The sequence below is a fragment of the Formica exsecta genome, unplaced genomic scaffold (assembly GCF_003651465.1).
Source record: "Formica exsecta isolate Colony F162 unplaced genomic scaffold, ASM365146v1 scaffold282, whole genome shotgun sequence".
NCBI classification, from domain to species: domain Eukaryota; kingdom Metazoa; phylum Arthropoda; class Insecta; order Hymenoptera; family Formicidae; genus Formica; species Formica exsecta.
In genome coordinates, this window is record NW_021850084.1 from 238312 (window position 1) to 258818 (window position 20507).

The 20507-nt window shown below is 32.7% G+C and overlaps 3 protein-coding genes across 10 annotated transcripts in view; 1 reads left to right on the forward strand and 2 right to left on the reverse strand.

Moving 5' to 3' along the window:
* Positions 1 to 589: 589 nt before the first annotated feature.
* On the reverse strand, positions 590 to 3129 carry LOC115237214 (kinetochore protein NDC80 homolog). Its single transcript, XM_029810109.1, has 2 exons — positions 2899 to 3129; positions 590 to 2600 (listed from the first exon to the last, which is right to left on the reverse strand). Exons 1-2 carry the CDS (start codon positions 3035 to 3037, stop codon positions 877 to 879), a joined length of 1863 nt encoding a protein of 620 aa, XP_029665969.1. The 5' UTR covers positions 3038 to 3129; the 3' UTR covers positions 590 to 876.
* A 234-nt stretch (positions 3130 to 3363) lies between these two features.
* LOC115237238 lies at positions 3364 to 10881 on the forward strand. The gene is made up of 6 exons (XM_029810165.1): positions 3364 to 3645; positions 3878 to 4023; positions 4124 to 4334; positions 4447 to 4593; positions 4743 to 4914; positions 5194 to 10881. Exons 1-6 carry the CDS (start codon positions 3517 to 3519, stop codon positions 5508 to 5510), a joined length of 1122 nt encoding a protein of 373 aa, XP_029666025.1. The 5' UTR covers positions 3364 to 3516; the 3' UTR covers positions 5511 to 10881.
* LOC115237237 (cAMP-dependent protein kinase type II regulatory subunit) overlaps positions 8407 to 20507 on the reverse strand; it is a 21230-nt gene continuing 9129 nt past the window's right edge. For 7 of the 8 annotated variants that reach the window (XM_029810157.1, XM_029810164.1, XM_029810161.1 and 4 more), the window contains 7 exons: positions 20448 to 20507; positions 16034 to 16117; positions 15266 to 15372; positions 14717 to 14978; positions 14294 to 14452; positions 14070 to 14172; positions 8407 to 13797 (listed from right to left, as the gene is read on the reverse strand). In XM_029810157.1, coding sequence (XP_029666017.1) covers positions 13667 to 13797; positions 14070 to 14172; positions 14294 to 14452; positions 14717 to 14978; positions 15266 to 15372; positions 16034 to 16117; positions 20448 to 20507 — 906 coding nt within the window. In that variant the 3' untranslated portion in view covers positions 8407 to 13666. The remainder of the gene's footprint in view (positions 13798 to 14069; positions 14173 to 14293; positions 14453 to 14716; positions 14979 to 15265; positions 15373 to 16033; positions 16118 to 20447) is intronic. The other variant, XM_029810158.1, reaches the window with a different exon arrangement.

Below are 20507 nucleotides of genomic sequence, written 5' to 3' on the forward strand. Positions count from 1 at the left end.
CATAATATTTATAGTAAATAATAATGATAATACAATGCGCAGAATAGAGAACATACATGTAACACACATTCCTATATTTAGTTGGAGCACTTTTTCCTGCTATATATATGGCATATGTCTCATATGTTTTAAATAGAACGACTTTTAAAAATTCATATAAAAATTCAGGTTCAAAAGTTTAAAGTAAAATTGTACAGCAAGCTAATTAGAAAGTTACTCCTCAATAGAAGATCAATTACTCATAATATAATTAAGAATCAATGAAACGCGATTATATTGTAAAGTATAACTCTCGCGAAAGATGGATATTTTATTGGAATGCAACATCTCTTGTATGTAATATAAATAGTATTCGTTAACATTTTTTGTTATTCATAAATTATTAATGTATCATGTACATCGTGGAGTTAAAGGATGTATGTTTTAACTGTGTAACTTGTCAGATCATGTTAACACTTATCCAAAAAAGGAAAAGAAAAAAATACGAGTTGCATATTGTCATAACACATAGAGCTAATAGAATAAAAATATTTTACATACCAAAATTTGCATCATTTTGTAAAAAAAAAAATGAAAGAAAAAAGAAATATTAAATAAGAAAGTGCATTTATTTTGTTAACGACATATGAGAGAGTTTCCACGAAAAACGTATTTATTAAATTCCTTGTTTAAATTGACACATTTTTGTATTTATTATCATTTTACTTTTATTATTAGTTTTATTACTTTTTATTATTAGTTGTAACACATTTTACTAAGATCATACAACCAAATATGTGCGGTATAATACATATATAATAGATTATATATTCCAAATAATATGAGGAAGAGTAATGAACATATTACTATAAGAATATTTACATAGAGATTCAATTTTCATTTTTTTCTTGTTAAGATATCATAAAGTTCGCTTCTATGTTCACCAATAATTTTATAAAACTTGTCGAAAAACTCTTCGGCAGATTGTTCTAAAAATGTTTGCCTTCTAGTTAGTGCGTTTAATTTATCTTTGGCCTCTTCTATTTCAAGATCTATTGCTTGTATATCTGACATCGTATCCTGCATTTTCTTGATTTCATTTTTCAGGACTTCTATCTGTTTTGTCAATTCAATTTTCTTATTTTTCATATCTATCTTCATTTTATCGATGCAAGATTTCTCCTCTTTTAATTTATCTTCATCTACAAAAAATTTAATTTCTTCTTGCAGTTTCTCCAGTTTTATAGTCTCAGAACAAATACGAGAGTCTACTTCGTTGCATTGCTTTGCTAATAATTCTTTGAAAGAATCCATTAAAGCAACTTTTTCTTTCATAATATCTATTATCTGTGGATTTAATAATCCTTTCTCCGGGAGTTTTAATTCATCAAAATTCACATCAATATCGTTATCAGTATGCATAAAAATCTCTTTATTATATGCCAATACTGCTTTATTGAGATCATTATTGGAAGCTGCAAATTTGATATCTAAAGAGTATAGTTCCTTTTGATAATCTGTCAAATGCTCATCAAATCCATGTATATAGTTTTGTATCTCTGTGCATTCTTTGACAATTTTTTCTTTTTCATATTTAGACATGGGTTGGTCTTTTACAATCGAAATTAATTCTTTGTGTTGTATCTTTCCCATTCGAAACTGCTCATTCAAAACGTCGCGTTCTGCATTTAACTGATTCGTCTCAGCAGAAATCCTTCTTATATAATCTTCTGTGGCCTTAATACTATCTAATTGTTTTTCTTCTTTGTCACGCAAAGACGATAATTTCTCACTCAAATGTTTAACTATTTCGTCAATTTCCCGTGATTCCTCTTCTATTATCTCTAATTTCGAATTATTTTCGTCCAATTCTTTTTGTGCCTGGACTATATCCTCCTCGGAAATGCCTTTCTGATTTATTATGTCCTGTCGGTATTTCTCCAGCAATTCCGCTTCCTCGTCGAGTTTTTCATCATTCCAAGCTTTATAGCATTCCAACAGTGCTATAAACTCCAATTTGTTACTTTGAGCTTGTTGCTCTGTTCCTACGAATGGTAAAGTTTCCAATTGGTACCTGTTTAATGCGAATTCTCTCACTTGGCATGCTTCTACCAACCAGCCAATCCATCCAAGGACATTGGGCCATGAATGCGGTACATTGGCAGTCTTTAACCACGATTTGCTTATCATACCAGGATAATGTAGCTTCTTTGCACATTTCGGAATCTCCTCTATGTAAGTTTTTGTTGTGATTTTGTTGTGATCTTGCTTGATGTCAAGAAGCTTTAATAGAAAATTAGAAACCTCTACGAAAATATTCAATGTAATTGGCTTCAGACTGCCATTGCTGTTGAGCATGTTTGAGCGCTGATTCACGTGAAAAAAATTGTCTATCTTGTTCAGCAAGTCCATCTGATAACTTTTATCACCCAAGGGCCTTGTGTCCTTTCTGGGACCCTTAGCACCCGCATTGCTGGCACGATCGCCGGATGGCGAACGGCCTATTGGTAATACCGTATGATGTCCTTCTGAACGCGCTGAACTTGGCACATTAAGCCTAGTAGAAACTCTTGCAGGTGTAACTGGAGTCCCCAATAGATGTAGAGAAGGTTTACCTATACCTATACATATAAATATAATATATAATAAGATATAATATTTAAAGATTTAAAAATAAATGTTTTTTACATATATATACTTCCATAAAGTCAACACACTAAAATGAATATAAAAATAAAACGAGAGCAACAATTTTTTCATGTAGATTCAATATTTATACCTCAAAATACATAAAATAAGAGAGTTTAAAAAAATCAAAAAAGAAACTTGTATATGGAACATTTATCCTCATCATGTTATTATTATTCAGTTGATTGAGAGATGATACAAATTTGAATACTTTTAAATGTAATTCTGTACCTGTAGACTTCAAATACGATTTTCTGCCAGTCGATCCCGCTCGATCGCTGGAGGAATTTCTGAAACGAGGCCTGGGAATGTGACTGTCACCGGTCGAAACTCTCTTCGGCTTCAACGTTAAAGTTCTTCGCTGATCCATCTTGGAGCAATGAAACGAATTTCATGAGAAATAAATTTCCACCTGTAGAACGCGATATCAGGTACACAAATATTTGAATTTTGCAGTTAAATCACCCGAACCCAGCATTGCCAACCTTAAGATAACAAAGTTTTCTTAAGGTAATATTTTTCTTGACGTACGACGTACGATAGAGATCTTGTCGAGTGTTCTGATTGGCTGCTGATGCAAGCCATTTTCGAAATTCCAGATATTCTCTATCCAGTAGCCAATTGTTACGTTTGATGAATTGTTCGACTGACCAATCAGTATAAAGAACTCTTTTTCTTCTTTTGTTAAAAAGAACATACTTTAAATAATTTTTTTATGTGTAAATATTTACTTATAACACGCTATAAACAAAGTATAAATTGTCAGATATGACAATTGTTAATGATTGATATAACTGAATACATAATTAATATATTTTATCACGTCAATCGGACAAAAAGTAACAATGCATGATTGACCGGTATATCCATAGATATATCTTATATCCATGTGTAATTTGTTATAATATAATAAAGAAAATGTGGAATATAATGCTAAGAAAGTTATTTAATACTTTTATTAAGACCCAAAAAGCGCAGGTAAATCTTATGTGTTGTATGATAAGAGAGAATAGTTTGTAATATATCATAGAGGTTAATAATTTTTATGTAGGCAGACAACGTGAAAAAAATTTTACAATTAAAAATCAATTTAATAAAATGCATCCTACATTTTTATTCTATTACATATATATTTATTATATATGATTTCTCTCTAAGAAATTTTCTTTTCCGAAGTTTAATGTTTTCTATTTTTTATGACAATTTGCAGATTTACAAACAATGGGGATCAAGTACAATTGCTTTTAAAATAAACAGTATGTGTACTGATACTGTAAATATAGATTCTCTCTCTAAAGAAGATAAAGAGAAAATACTCCAAGTGATAAATGTCAAAGGCACAGATGATCTACTGCAGTAAGTTGATTATTTGTATAAAAAAATTTCCTATTTTGCAAACGTAATGGTAAATTTCTGATTATATATTTTTTATCATTGAAATTATATTTATGCTAAGGTATTCCATTACTAAAAAGCGTGCACAGAATTTAGAACACCATCGCTCAAATAATGGACCATATAACTCATTGGAGGAGTTATTACAAGTTAAGGGTATAAATAACAAATGTCTATACAAGTTCTACAAGTCGATCATATATGGTAAGAAAAAGAGTCCAAGAAAGATCACACGAGGTTTAGTCCTAACACCAAAAACTATTAACCAGAAGGTACAAGAAATCAAACTTAATTTTCAAATTGAAATATTGCATTATAAATATTATTAATAACTTTTCTCTCTAATCCATGTGTGATTAATTCTGTCTATATGAAATATTGCAGGATGTTAATACAGTATTAGGCATATACATAGGATCAGATATGATAAGTTGGTCATTGTTAAATCGCGATTGCGAAGTATTACAATGGAGCTATAAGTGCTTTCCACAAAATAGGTTCAAGGAAAATATCCATTCTTTACTTCAAATAGTAAATATCACAAAAAATATAAACACAATTATAGTATTATTATATAATTATAATTTAATAAAAAAGCCATTTGTTTAAGGATTTTAAATTGATTATCAATTGTGGAATGAATATTCGAAATCATCAATTATCTATTTTTATTTTTTTAGACATTACCAATAGCTGCAAATTTACCAAAAGCTGATCGATATATAATGCAGGAGATTGTTAGTAATATGGGCTATCACAAGGACCGGCCGCTTTATCAAGCTTATGTACAAGAGTCTGTGATAACCGCTATCATTCTGTCATACCTAGCAACATCAAATAGCAAATTAAACAGTATGAAAATTATTTTCTACATGGACAGTTATATGAATACTAGAACGATTAAAATTCATGATAGTTATTGAAGAAAGAAGAAAAATGGTTTCCTTCTTTTTATATAAAGCAAAAAAATTAATTGCTGAATAATAAGATTAAAATGAAAATTGAAAGGTTTTTAGTTACAACTATGATTGCATAAAAGAAATAATCATTTTTATCATTCTAGTATTAGTAACATTATTATATATTTCAAAAAAAAGATACAACATAAAAGTATTGTTATAAACTTTTCAGGTACCGCAGAATTTGTAATAAATAATGTCTTTATACTGCGCCAGCGTATTTTACCAAAAATCTATGGACTTGTAGTTGGTAACGAAGCTATAGCTACAAAATATGTGATGGAAAAGTTACTGCAAGAGAGCGATAGATTAATGGAAACCAAAGAACGCCTGCCGAGTGTATTAATAAAGACAGAATTAAGAAACATGTATAACGCGCAAAGTCCTGCCTATCAAGAGCAAATTAGTTGGTCTTTATTGATAGCATTAGCTTTTTTAGAATTAGTTGTACATCAAAGAACTGATATGATCGTTCGTAGCGACGTGTAAAGTCTATTACTTATTGTTATCTAATAATGTCAAGAAGAGAATGATGTTAATATTATCGATGAATTTATTTTGCAAATTGATATATATAATTGTTAACAGCTAATAAAAAGGATATTTTTTGTAATTTTCAATCTGAGAAGAAAAGGTAAATCCGAAATTAGCGGTTAAATTTCCTTGTAATCAAGGAATAGACATGTCACAAGACACATTGTCTTAACACTTCAAGTTGTCTGATATACGTTTGATATAAATATAAATAGATAACACACAAAAGGATCTTTTCAAAGATATTTATATATTTCTAAACTTTCCAATATATGTACGCGAATGGATTTACCTAATTCTAAAATTTTAAGAGTCTCTTTCCTCTAGGTGATAAAAGGAATTGGTAATTCTCGTAATGATCAATTCTCGTAACACTCACTCGCGAATGTTGTATTTTGTGAAAACAATTATTTATGGAATTGCGAGAGAATTACGAGTGCGTAAACCTGAGAGAATTACCAATAATAATAATAATGATAATAACAAATACGATAGACTGATAGACTCTTTCTGTACAGGTCCATTCATTTATTATATTCACGATTTATTATGCTATCTATTTATATACCAAGTGTGTATTATGTTCGCTGCTCGGATATAAACTCGCATTCGTTTATTTTATATGAGATTTTGTATAGCGTATCGCGCGGCATTTGCGACAAAAATAGAATTATTCGGGCGATGTTTGCAAAACGATCGAGCGAGTATACGAGAGCAACACGATGAGCGGTGGTTGCCTCGCGGATCCGATACGAGAAGCTTCTTGATGAAATGTAATATATAGCTTCATATATTCTGTACATTTTGTACAAAATTTTCTTTCGTACTGAAATGCATGATATTCGAATCACGGCTCGTGAGATACAGTTATATTTAAACGCTGCTGTTTAATTGAACAGTGATACTGTGTGTAAAAAAGAAAAGCTTGTGTACAAAAATGGTGATCAAGCGTAAAGGGAAAGACACCAAATCTTTATTTTTCATTGTATGTATCTGAGACTTGACTTTGGTTTACAACCGCGCTTAGGCTCCATCACGAAAATACGTACATGAACGTATCCGAGTTAAGCTTATACGCGACGAGACGTGTCCACGTAAGGGTATCGCAGAAAGAATTTGGAAGCTGTTTAGAGCTGAATGAATCGTGAAGCCTGAGATGTGTGTATATATATATATGAACAATAGACTGCACGAGGATGGCCATAAAAAGGATTGTGACATGACCTAATTTGGAAGTATATCCTTGTTCTAATAAACAGAACACGCGCACTATAATTTTTAAAACAGCGTCCAATTTTCTACGACATCCTATGTATGAGAAAATAATAATTACATCAGCTGTATGTATGAATAAGATTATTCGATTAATCCTGACTTTTCGATATGGCTGCGCGTGCCAAATCAGTATGTGTTATTGCACGTACAGAGATATGTATTTACCGCCAGAAGTTTACTTTCAATCTTTTTCCGATTTCTTATCGAGCAGAAAATGAAACGTTATAAAAAACATATTTAGTTATAGAATATCTATAAGAAACATTAGCATAATAAATAATAATTTAAATTAAGTCTAAATTAAGATTTAAATAAAATTCCAATCATTGATTCTAACGAGTGATTAAGTAATTATAGACGAGAATATATCTGTTTGCGAAGACGTTATCATTTGCACGCGAATCAATCTGTGACGATCAGAAATGATCTACAATCGTATGAGGAGCGTGATTAGCTGTTAAGTATCGTTAAATTCCAGGCATGTAAAAATGAGCACGGATATCTCTAATTTTTAGTTATCGATTGCCTTCTTGCTCCATATAACGCATAATTATTACAAGCATTGGAAGTGTCTCTGCGGCGAGAGATTTATTTCATATAAATGAATTTTATATTATTAAAAAAGAGAAGAAAAAAGACGCATGGACGACATGTGATCGCGCATCTTACAGATTTATATTACAAAGCGTGCGCAAGTACTCCGTTTAATTTACCCTTCGTCCTTCGATTATATATATCTCCGGGTTATATCTATGTATTATACGTAGATAAACTTGTGCTGCATTCACAGAGCATACAGAAAATCTTTAGTAAAATCTATTTACCTCTCGATATATATTAACAAATTATATATGGACATACATTTGCATTGTATCATACAATAAATCGATCCGTCTGCATTGCATTTGGCTCTCGATTACTCCGAATCGCATCGCCGCCAGATTTTAACACAATTTATATAATTAAAATGATACCCGATCAGACCAGCTGGAAACGAGTGTCGACATATATACTGATTTTATTATATATATATATATATGTATATGTGTATATATACCTAATATATATATATATATTATATGTACACACACACATGCAGAGTGTCTCATATAGGTAGAATACAATTCGCAAATTTTTTTGCCGAAGGAAAAAGCTTACATTTTGACAAAGAATACAATAGTATCGATCTGTATCCTATCTATATGGAAACACCCTATATATATGTGCATCTTTCATTATACAATACTATAACATAACACATTGCGAAACAAGGGGCATTAAGTACGTACATTACTAATTCGTATAATTTACAACACTCTGTTATAACTAGAAACGTCCCTATTGCATGCATATGTATAAAATCAATTCAGTTTAAATATACAGTTCAGGGAAGGGTCGCATTTCAAATAATATTATCCGACAATATAAGGTACAAGAAATTTTGGATAATAACGATAGATCCAAAAGTTCGATAAAAAAAATTCTTTACGAAATGTTGTTGCGTAAAACGAGTCTACTTCGATTATCTCGCATTTAAAAAGAAGACTACGCATCTATATGCGGATTTCTTTTTTTATCGTTTCTTCTTCTCTGAAGATATAAGAATTTTTAACATGTTAGATAGATATGTTATTGAACGGGTTACAAAATATAGGAAATACTTAACAATTTTACTGTTTGTTTCAAACGATACGTATAACTCAACAAAAAACAAGATTAATTTTTTCTTACATCACTAACGGAACACAGAGACCATTCTGATGTTATATCCGCTATATATAATACGTCACGCTTCGAGCAATATGTGTATACACACATTTTATATAAGGCTAATTATATATTCTAAATTTATTCAACATTTACAATACAATCAGAGAGATTTCTCTTTATCATGCTTTGGTTCGAAAATATAATATAAAATCGGACATAAAACTGGGACACGCAACAAAAGAGAGACATATATATACTTCTGGGTTCTCGAACGTCCCAATTTCCCGTAACTGCATACTCTTTCCTTTCGTTCTGTTCCAACTGCACATAACGTCTGCAACGCGATAAATTATGCCATTTCTAAAGAAATTTAGAGAAGCATATAATTTTCTCTTGCAGTAAAATAGTAATATTATCGGCATTCAAGTGTGGGGAAAAGAAAGTGCAGTATGTGAATCAAGAACGAAGAAAGTGTCGATATTTTAACAAGATAATGAGAGATTATTCTAAAGAAAGAAAGATAAAATATATAAGACTACCACAAGATACTTTCAATCATACAAGCGTTCTCAGACGATGACACCGGACGATTGTCGGCACGCAATCGAGTTTAAGACTCGTATTGCTTCTCTTAGTATTAGCATTAAAGCATGTGACTTGAGAATTAATTGAAGGATTATTTTGTCAGATTTTTCTCGAGCCACGTTTAGGACTAAATTCGTATAATTTATCTGCCATGCACGTATTCGTGAAAATAATACAATTTAAAAATCACAGAGGCAGTAAAGTTATTAAAATGTAACATTTTAGAACTCGGTATAACGGGTGTACATCGGGGAAGAATTCATATCAGCCATACGATGAGAGAAAGAATATTAGAGTAGAAAGAAGAAAAAATAATCGCAAGCTTAATTGCTCTTTGAAATTGGTCCGATGCAAAGTGCATTGCGTTACGTGCACAATAACATTGATAATACATAATTGCTACATTTAATAAATCAAATATATTAAAGAAATATTTCACGTGCACATAAGGAAAAATTTAAATTAAACATGTAAAAGAAATAAGTGTTACTGGCACTTAATTAGCCAGTTATAAATATTGTTATCGCGATCAATTTATCAATTCTCTGATCTTCAATACGTGCTACTTGGTCGGAAACATTTCTCTATTATGTCACATGTCACTTTGGACTAGAATTGCAATTTAGCGGGTGGGCTGAGTCAAGCGCTCCGAATCATTGCAAACACAACGGAAGAGAGTTTCGAGTCATTTCAAATATTATTTAAAATTGAAAACTCTTGAAATGATTTTGATAAACAGCAACTACAAAGGTCTCGTTTTAAGAAGTCTCTTGAAATATTCATATTTGTATTATGTTTGTTAAAAGTTTTAAAAATTGTAAATGGATACAGCACACGCGAAATATTATTTAAATTTGAGATCTAAAATAAGATTATACTCTCTGCATAATATTTTTTATGACAATGACAATGGTAATTTAATTATAATAATTCATAAATGCAAATAAAAAATGTGCTTTTTTAAACATTGATACATAATTTATGTTCCGTTCAATATCCAAGAATGTCCAGACTTCCTTCAGACTTTTTTTTTTAAGAAAAGTTATTAAAACAAGAGAAGATTCTTTTCAAGATATAGTCAAGATTAATCAAAAATCCTATTTTCAATAATATTCAAAATAACTCGAAATTTCATATTGATTCAATTGCTTGAAGACTGACAAGACGGAAAATTGAATGCCCATTGCTGGATGTAGCACATGTGAATACATAACTAATACACTGCTGGTTTAATGATAAAATATTGAAACAATTTCTGACACGAACTTATTATCACATGCGTACCAAATTGATTCATATATTGATTATAAACTAATAATGTAAATGATTTTTAACTTAAACGAAGATAATGGAATTGTGGCCAAAATTATAAATTATATATAATAAGAAAAATTATAGAGAAAAAAGTTCTCGTATATATTTACACAAATTTAATAAGATATTTTAATAATTTTATCCAGCAGTGTAAATCGCGGATATATAACGAAATCTATATCTTCGATTCTTCATAGATCTTCCCCTCTTTAGAAGTAAAAAGGCGAAGATCCAGTGTGCGGCACAGTAAGGCATACTACTGTTACGATATTTATCCATAGGACATATTTCGGTATATTGCATTATCTTTAATGACGATAACATGAATTATACAACTATCGAAGAGTGTAAACTATCGATATAATAGCAACATAAATTAACAAATTACTGGCTCGATCGTCACACGCGCATATCCACATCCACACTCGCACATGAAAGACAACACGCAACATATAAGACAAATCACATGATAGATACATACAGCATAATGTGAATTGGACAGACTTTCTAACTTTTAATGCTTTACATTTAATTCATTAAATGTAAGCTAACACAAGTAAGTACTTATGCGTATCAAGTTTATTCAATATGCGAATTATTATTTTTTTTTTTGTTTTTCTTTTGCGATACGGCTAGAGTTCCTCGTATCCAACGATAATCAAGTCACTTTTACTAATCCATTGAAATCTTTGTCGCACTTACAAGATACGTTGGTTTAGTCATTGAAAATAAATTCACCAGTTTGATGTATCGCGAATTCGATAACAATTATGATATTCTTTTATTCATCTTGTAGAAAAAACTACAAGAAAGGGAATGAAATACTCAGTCGAAAATAATATCACAGCCTGGAGATACAGTGGAAGACTAAAGATGCTGACATTACAAAGAAAAAAAAAACTTTAATTGTTAAAGTGTAAATTTTTTCCAGATTATTGATGTCTAGTCAAATCCATTTAACACGTTTAACTATTTTCTTGAGAATAATTCTCAATTAAATTGTTTATAAGAAAAGTTTTTGTATACGAAAAAAGAAAGAAATACAACAGTGCAAGACGTCGTACGTGCCATAAACAAAGAGTAATTGATAACACAATTGTTATTAACAATTCCTATGTTATCTTCTCTCTATTTCACTCTCATATTAGTCTCCCCTTTCTCCCTCACACGATTGTGATATTATTTAAAAAGCTCTGTCGCTTCATTGAGTTTCTCAGTCACAGTAGTAAATATACGATTTACCATAATAAAACGTATCTTTCCTTTTTTCTATTTTTCTTGATCGAGCGTAATTGTCACAAGAAGATATGTGACGATAGCACGATCATAAAAAAGTGACTAGCATTCGCAACTCTTGTTCGTACAATAATCGAATCATTTTTCGACTGGACTCTTATAATGATGATAGACGTATATCATACATGTATAACGTGTATATCATATACACACGTAGTAAAAATAAGTTGACGGATTCTCATATAATCGATCCTCGAGTTACCATGATTTTTAACAGCAAAACACATTGAATTTAACGCTTGACTTAAACGCGCGGTTATCTTTTTCACGGCAAAATTCACATAATCTTTAGCGAATGATGGCATTTACGTTAAAATATGTAAAAAACAATTAGAGAATCTTATCCCTTTTCTCTCTTATTTTTGCATTTACATCTGTATTATTGTAAAAGAAAGTATATCTTTTATATCGTACGCATGTTCAAATGTATATGTCTGTTTTGCATTGCCATATCCGCGCATTTAAGTCAATCTTAAGGCTCGCTAGTCTTCCTATGCATTTAATGAGAGTGTTTTATATCCGAAATAGAATGCGTTTTGTAAGATTCTGGCGTTTATAAATCTTTATCCATAAAAAAGCGGATATATAAATCAGTACCCTTTACACCGATTTTTTACGTCTGTAGTATTATAGAAGTTTTTAAATACTATAAAAATGTCAGACGTAATTAATACGCGTTTTTTTCACTTTAAAAAAACTTAATCTGTAATTTAGAAAATAATTGATATTTTCTTGAGTAGAAAAACTATTCATCTGATATACTGCACGCTAATTTAATCATGAATAATTATATATAAAATTGCAATAAATTCTAAATATCTTGTTTTCAACATAAAATACATATTCATATGTATAATAAAATAATTCATATAAAACTCATAAATTTATAGAAAAAAAATATAAAAAAAAAAAAATAATATTGTGGATTAAATGTTGCGCTTAACAATGATTTTACTACATACAAGCATGTGCGTTTATGTGCGATGTTTGTTCGTGTATATGTGCGTATTTATTTCACAAAGAGAGTGCGTATTAATACTTGGAAATTATAGATAAAATCTTGATTGTCTAACCTGATATTTTTTATTAAGATATTATGTTATTAAATAGATGTATCAAAGGATATTATTTTTATTAAGTTTAATAGTGGCAATGTTACTTTCATTATATTCGAAAAGGAGTGATATGCATATGTAGGTATCTCATAGAAACTTTATAAGATTTATGTCACTATACGATCATTATGGTCGTTTTCCTTGTAATCCATCTTTGCCAGAGAGAAGAAAAATGTGTTAGAAGAGCATTCAATTTCGAATATTCTAGACTCCTAGTGGATTATTAAACGTAACTGCCGTATTTGTTTAAAAAATGGATAATGCGAGGAAATATACGCGACGCGTGTATGCTTAGATTGAATACATCGAGATAAACTGTTAAGTCATTCCAGGGATAAGAATATTAATATAATAATTAATAGCGTACTAATAATGCTGTCCTAGATCTCGAAGTATTATATTCCAATCTTTCACTGAGACTATAATAAATGGAGATATTCATTTCGCAAACGATCGAGCGTGTAATAGAATGCACTAACGTACCCTCTTTTTGATCTAGTACAGTCTTAGAGAATAATTATTAAATACCATTGTTATTGTTTATACATAGTCGAGCAGCCTATAGTTTTGTTCAATGTGTGTCGTAGGTATAAACTTGGTAACTATCGTCGACGAATCTTAATATCGGTATACGTCTAAAGTGAACAGTCATACGAAACAGTTGACCTTCTCGAGACGATACTCGAAATACGCGGGATGAGATTCAAAAGTAGGTGGTACAAGTTCTCTTTTGTGCACGTTATACATTATATACTGTACGAAAGTGTCGCGTCCTTTAGTACAGCAGCGCGTCGATATGTCTCTGCCGGAGACAATTCATCGAATGTCGGAGATGTTGGTTTTGCTGCCGAATATTTTGACTAGCTGATCTTCATAATCGTCAATATTACGTTTCATAAGTTCCATACACGGGCCGAGCAAACGCTCGAAAGCTTCAACGTCCAAGACTGTAAGTAATGATTTGAATAAATAAAATAATTACTTTAAATAAAAACGAAATATTTACGTGAATCGATTTAAAAATCGATTAAAAGTTTAATATAAATAGAAGATTTTAAAACGATGTTAAATGACGTAGAAATATCGCGGCTATCTCTCTTTCGACATCTAATAACAGTAATATAACTGTAAATATCAATATTCGTAACTATATTATTGGCGCAATGTTATTGATTACCTATCAATTTTAAACTCGTGGGCGATAACGAAATGAACTTACATGCCAGTTTGATGTCCCCTACAGCGTAGGCCGAAGCGGCGCGTGGTTTATGCGTCACGAGTGCCAACTCGCCTAAATAACCGCCAGCCGGAACACGATTAATCTGCGCGATATTAAAGGTACTGGGTTAAGTAAGGACAGAATTTTCTTGGCGCTCATCATAGTCGTAATCGGATCGTTTCGCGGGGAACTGAATTAATGTATGATATAATATAAATGCGCACCTCAATTTCACGGCCGTTCTCGCCGAGTATAGTAATCCTGACGATGCCGTCCTCGACGAAGTACATCCCGTCCGCGGTATCACCCTGCCTGATTATCTGCTCGCCATCGGAATATTGTTTCGGTACAAGGGCATCCGCTAAATTCATACGTTCGTAAGCCTGAAAAAGAATTTTCGCGTTTAATATCGCGCAAATATCGTATAAGAACTGCCACTTTAAATATTACTTTTTCTCTTTTATTGTATTTCAATCTCGTCTGATTAAAATAAAAAAAGAAATAGAAGAAGGCACATAGTAATTTATAATTTTATTTGACCTCGAAATATGAAAAAAAAAACTCAAGAGTTATTTAAGATTTTACAACGCAAACATAATCGATAAAAAAAAAAAGCGATTGTAGAAAAGCTGCGTAATAACACTTACCTCGAGAGATTTCAACATCGGCACTTTATTAATAAGAGTCTCGTACATTTTACGCTTCCTGTACGCGGATTTAAGGAGAATGCGTCGGAAAGTCTGTCTGTCCATAGCCCAGAGTGTGCCAAGCGTAATGGCCTTGACGGTGGCTGCTCTAGGCATATTGTACAGAAGGGCTAGTTCTCCGAAAGCGCCGCGATTATCGTAAGTGTGAATACGATTATCCGTCGTCGTGGCGGGATCTTTCACGTAAACGTCGAATTTTCCCCTGAAACACAAAACGTGAGATCGTTAGAGACGATCGGAAATGAAAGAAAGAATTGTAAAGAACGATTCGAAATTTCCCTGTCTTGCTTGAATAATTTCAAATTGAGATAAAACGAACAATTAAATAATAAAATTATTGATTGAACGATTGTTTGAATATTTTCAGCTCTAAGTAAAAACACCACAATCGATTGTGTGCATCTCTCATCTTGGTTCATTGGAGCTTCTCGTTGAAGGGAGAAGCCTATCGATACGTTAACTGTAATATATAAAGAAAAAGTATTATACCTCTCGATCACATAAAAGTTATCACCATCGTCGCCCTGTCGGATAATAAATTCTCCCGGTTGAACGGTTTTTTCGAACATCGCGTCAAGTACGTCCGCCATTTGTTCCTGCAAAAGTAATTTTTATAATATTATACACATATAAATACACTTTAGATATTATCGTCCGTGATTTAAAATATATCGGTTTTAAAATTGCAAATACGGAATCGCGGGAGTATTACAGCAATAATGTACGTGCCTCTACATAAATAAGTGCGTTTATATAAGTATTACGAAAAGATTTCACGCGTTTAACTCAATAAAACTTAGTTGATCGATTCTTAAACAATATGAAATTGATTTTTCTCTTGACGAAAATTTTTAGATAAGTCTTTCTTCTTCTCGCGACTTCTTAATATGCGATGTCAAGTAGAACTCGATATAATTTAGTCTTGAATATAAAGTATCCACATTAAAATATATTAAAATGAAATATATATTAAGATTAAATAAAGATATATAACTCATATAACATGTTCAATTTTAATCTAATAACCAAGTGATCCCTGTACTATTTTATTTGGCTCCAACGTAAATCGCCGATGAAAGGAATAATTATCTCATACTATGTGCGAGTCGTCTCTCGTCGGCGAAACCAATTGCTCTTAATAAGAGATTATTCGTGGATTTCTTGGTATTTCGCCGAGCTGGCGCGAATATCCGAGCCGCTGTTATATCTATTCCTGTTTGCGATCACGGCTGATGAAAGCGCAGATGTTTAACTTACCTCGTCTAGAGCGCGAAACAGAAGTATGTTCTTGACGCTCTCGCTGAGCCTTTGTCGCTGCTCGTCGCTCTTTGGATGGACCATCTGAAATCAATGAACCGGATATGAAGGCAAAGTTAAGCTTAGATAAAACGCAACTAAGACGAAGCTGCTAAATCTATTCTTAAAGTGCCAGTACAATCGGGAGATATCCTCCTTTCTCATCTGTTTAAGATTTTTCTCCCTTAACGGATAATGAGAGAGAGAAAGCGTACTTCAATGTAATACATATAAATCTATAAATAAAACTTATGTATATGTATGATGTTTTCTTTCTCAAAGACTGTTTAAAGTCATTGTCAGTGTTTCTCTCTCGGGGCTTAAACAATAATTAACTTACGAGAGAGGAGCATGAATGATTATCTAGTAAATATATTTATTTATATTTATTACATTATTTTATATTATTATTATTTGCTATGTCGATATATTATATTTGCCATTTCAGCGTCCTACGTTTTCTATTCTTTAAGATTCTTGATCTTTTGAAAACTATATTTTACAAGATTTTATAAGCGACAGAGAGAGAGAGAGAGAGAGAGAGAGAGTGCAATTCTCTCTAAAAGCCGCAACGCGAGCAAATTCGATATTTCAACTTTAGAGATATTGCCCTTTACGTTGGACATGGTATGGTGAACTTTGACATCTCCCACGCTATCCACTCAACGTAACTTCGAAAATAGTAAGTACATCATGTTTGTCAAGTTTGAAGGACTGTCAAGTGATATACGCAGTTTTGCATCGAGCCTTTAGCGAAATTATTGACAACCGAAACACATCAAGTAAGTTATATATAAAACACGTAAGTCACACGCGACGAAGCCTTCGCGTTTAATTATTTTACAGCCATAAACTGCTAAACACATTACAAAATTATGCGTCACGTGTCACATGACGATCGCATCACGAATTGAGAAATTGGAGACAATAACGGCAGAAAGTTCAAAATTGCATTATATCTGCGTGCACGCTTTAGTATTATGTGCCTCTACAACATCTCTATTTACTTTAATATCTAGGACGAGACATATTTAATCGTTATAATCACTATAAATTTTTTATGCGTAGAAAAAACAGCACTTCAGTTAAAAGGTTCTATTTTTCAAGAGAGCTACTTATCCGCTTTTTGTTCTCAAGACATTGAAAATATTACGTTACATCGTTCGTTTACAACTGAAAATTTTATCCTCTCTTATATAGCGGGCTTCTATATTAAAATTAATTACTTTTAAGACTTCGCGCATTTTATTCTCTTCGCGATAGCGACTTATGCCGCTTCTCGCTTGCGAATATACGCGTGGTAATCAGTCTCTCCACAAACGGGCGAGTTCTTTGTTTCGTTATCGTCGCAATTGTTGCAGATAAAAGCGATCAATTTTGCAGGCAACCGTTACTCTCTCTCTCTCTCTCTTTCTAGCTCTCCGTTCCTATTACATATCCCATCTGCGGGCATTGTGCGGCCTATATCGCACACGATTAAAGACCTTATTGTAGAGACCGATCAGCCGTTTGGTTCACTTTGCCACCTGTAAAGCTGTTATTTCGCCGCACACATTCGATGCATTATCTTCTCGAGCACGTACCAGGGTATCCCGTTACATTTCAACGAGAAAGATTCTGCGGCCGGAATTTAAAATCGATTTTTCCTTTCGACGAGAACGTCGAGAGAGATCGGTGTTTTTTTCGACAGCGTTCTTTGCAACCGAGCTCCGAGTCAAAATTCTATTAAAATTTTGAAAAAAAATTAGTTTCTTGAAAAATGTAAATTCAGCTTTATGTGTTTCCTTTCTCGTTCGCTCAAAGATTATTGAAAATGTGCCTCGATATTTTCGCCGAGGATCGATTTTCAAATCCTCCTGGTCGAAGAATCTACCTAAAAAAAAAAAAAATAATAAATAAATAATACAGGAGCCTGATGTTTACTTTATATAAGTAAAACGCAGTTGAGAGAAGATTGTGTAGTATAATTTGTAGAGTTTTATCGTAGTCTTTTTAAAAAGACGCAAGTGCCCCAGTTTCTTTCTACCTGTTGTCCTGGTCTCGTTGTAGCATGTAGGGAGAAAATATGATCGGTCGGCCTAGCAGCCTAGAAGAGAAAAAGAGAGAGAGAGAGAGATCGCCGATTTTCCTCTTCGTGTAACCAGAGCCACCACGGGACGCCGATAATCGGATTCACCGGGCTGCTTTGTGAAAATACTCTCTCTCTCTCTCTTTCTCTCGTCCAACCCGACCTATCGCGGCTACCCCTCGCAGACCTTACTCTCTCCACACATACACACACATGTACACGCCCCTTTCTCCCTCATTCACGGGCGCGCGCTCACGTGCATGGACGTACGCGATGATACACACACATACACACGTATCTATATACGTATGTATATGTAAATCACGTCCGTCCAGGTTATCGAACACGCGGCCTGACGTCACAAAGGTACACCGCCGGCCTCGCATCGTCGAGCAAAGTAACTCTCTTCGCTCGCGTTTCGTCACTCGCGCGGCAGCAAGCCGAGAGATAGAGAGAGAGAGAAAGAGAATATGCTGCGATGCTTTAATAGACTACGATATATTATATACTTCTATACCACCCTATATACATATACGCACACATATAAGCGCGGTGTATGACGACGTTTCGTAACGAGAGAGACTCTATTTTCTGCCGCTACCGAAAAAAAAAAAGACCTAAACTGCCTCCCCGTTGAAGACGAAGCCATTCTCGGTGTGAAATATGAACGGGCAATATGCAATGTGTTAATATATATGCATAAATATGTTTTGAAAAATCATCATCTACATTCACGAAAATAATTAACACAAATACATTGACCTTGTTTAAGCGAGCAGGAAGTCGTCGAGTAATCGATTTACATAGATACACATCTTGATTTTAATTGCTTGTTTCTTCGCTGAATTACTCCGATTTTTTTTTTTTTTTTACGTATAACGCATTTTTTATAGCGGCGATACGCTTCAGCGGTACACGTGCTTCCACGTGTTTTCGCCGATTATGTACTTTCGCGAATCGATCTTCAATTCGGCAGATCAGGTGCTTTAAATGTCGTGTCATAAGCATAAAAATCGTGCAAAATAAAAACATGCACATTGCTTCCTCGTCATTTTATTTCGCTTACAAAGCCTCTCCTCAGAGCAAACAGTTTTTCAATTTTCGCTTCCAGCTTCCAGAGGAGGCTTTGTCATGTTAAAAAATTTAGCCCGATATCTCGAAATTTGCGGAAGTTAAAGGGTGCACAGACATTTTTCCAAGAATTCAAAATTTTATAAAAAATAAATCCTTTCACCAATTCTCACCAAATTCAATACCAATTATTCTTTAATGATATTCTATCCATGTTAAACAATTTACCCCGATATTTCGAAATTTGCAGAAGTTAAAGCCTGCACTGACATTTTTCAAAAAATTGAAAATTTTATAAAAAATGAACTCTTTCACCAATTCTCATCAAATTTAATACCACCTATCCTTTAATGATACTCTATTCATGTTAAAAAATTTAGCCTGATATCTCAAAATTTGCAAAAGTTAAAACCTGCACTGATATTTTTTTTTAAATTTAAAATTTTATAAAAAATGAACTCTCTTTCACCAATTCTCATCAAGTTCAATATCAACCATCCTTTAATGACATTCTACTCATTTAAAAAAATTTAGCTCGATATCTCGAAATTTGCAAAAGTTAAAGCCTGCACTGACATTTTTCAAAAAATTCAAAATTTCATAAAAAATGAACCCTTTCACCGACCCTCACGAAATTTAACATCAACCATCCTTTAATGATGCTCTATTCATTTAAAAAAATTTAATCCGGTATCTCAAAATTTGCGGAAGTTAGAGCTTGCACAAACATTCCATACCGCGTGATTTTTTGACGTTTTGAAATATTCTGAATACATTGGCATAGAAAACAGAAAAAAAAAAATTTGTCACGAAAACAAAGCTTCCTCTAATCAGGAAGCAAAACATGTACTCTTCAGAAAACTGAAAGAATATATATCTGTCATTATGATATCTGATCAACGGAGGATTCCTTGATACGACGATATGACATATCGAGACGCGCGCCTCTTATCGAGAAAAGAAACACTGTTTTCGAATAAACATTATCAAGACAATAGAACGAATTGATCAGACAAAATGTGTCACGATATATCGACATGTGATTTTTGTTATTCAGTCAATTTCCATAATCTTGTTCAGCCGCTGACGCGTAAAGTCGTTTTATTTTTTTCTTTCTTAAAAGATATAAGACGCGAGACGTCAAATCTTCGCAAAGGATGTCTCATTAGTTCGCCTCGTTATCGAGAACGTGACCGATAGATCGTGAAACGGTATAACAACGGTATGACACACTACCTTAAAGCCGTCATCTTCCTCGTCCTCTTCGGGATTGTACGTCTCCGCAAAAACGCTCTT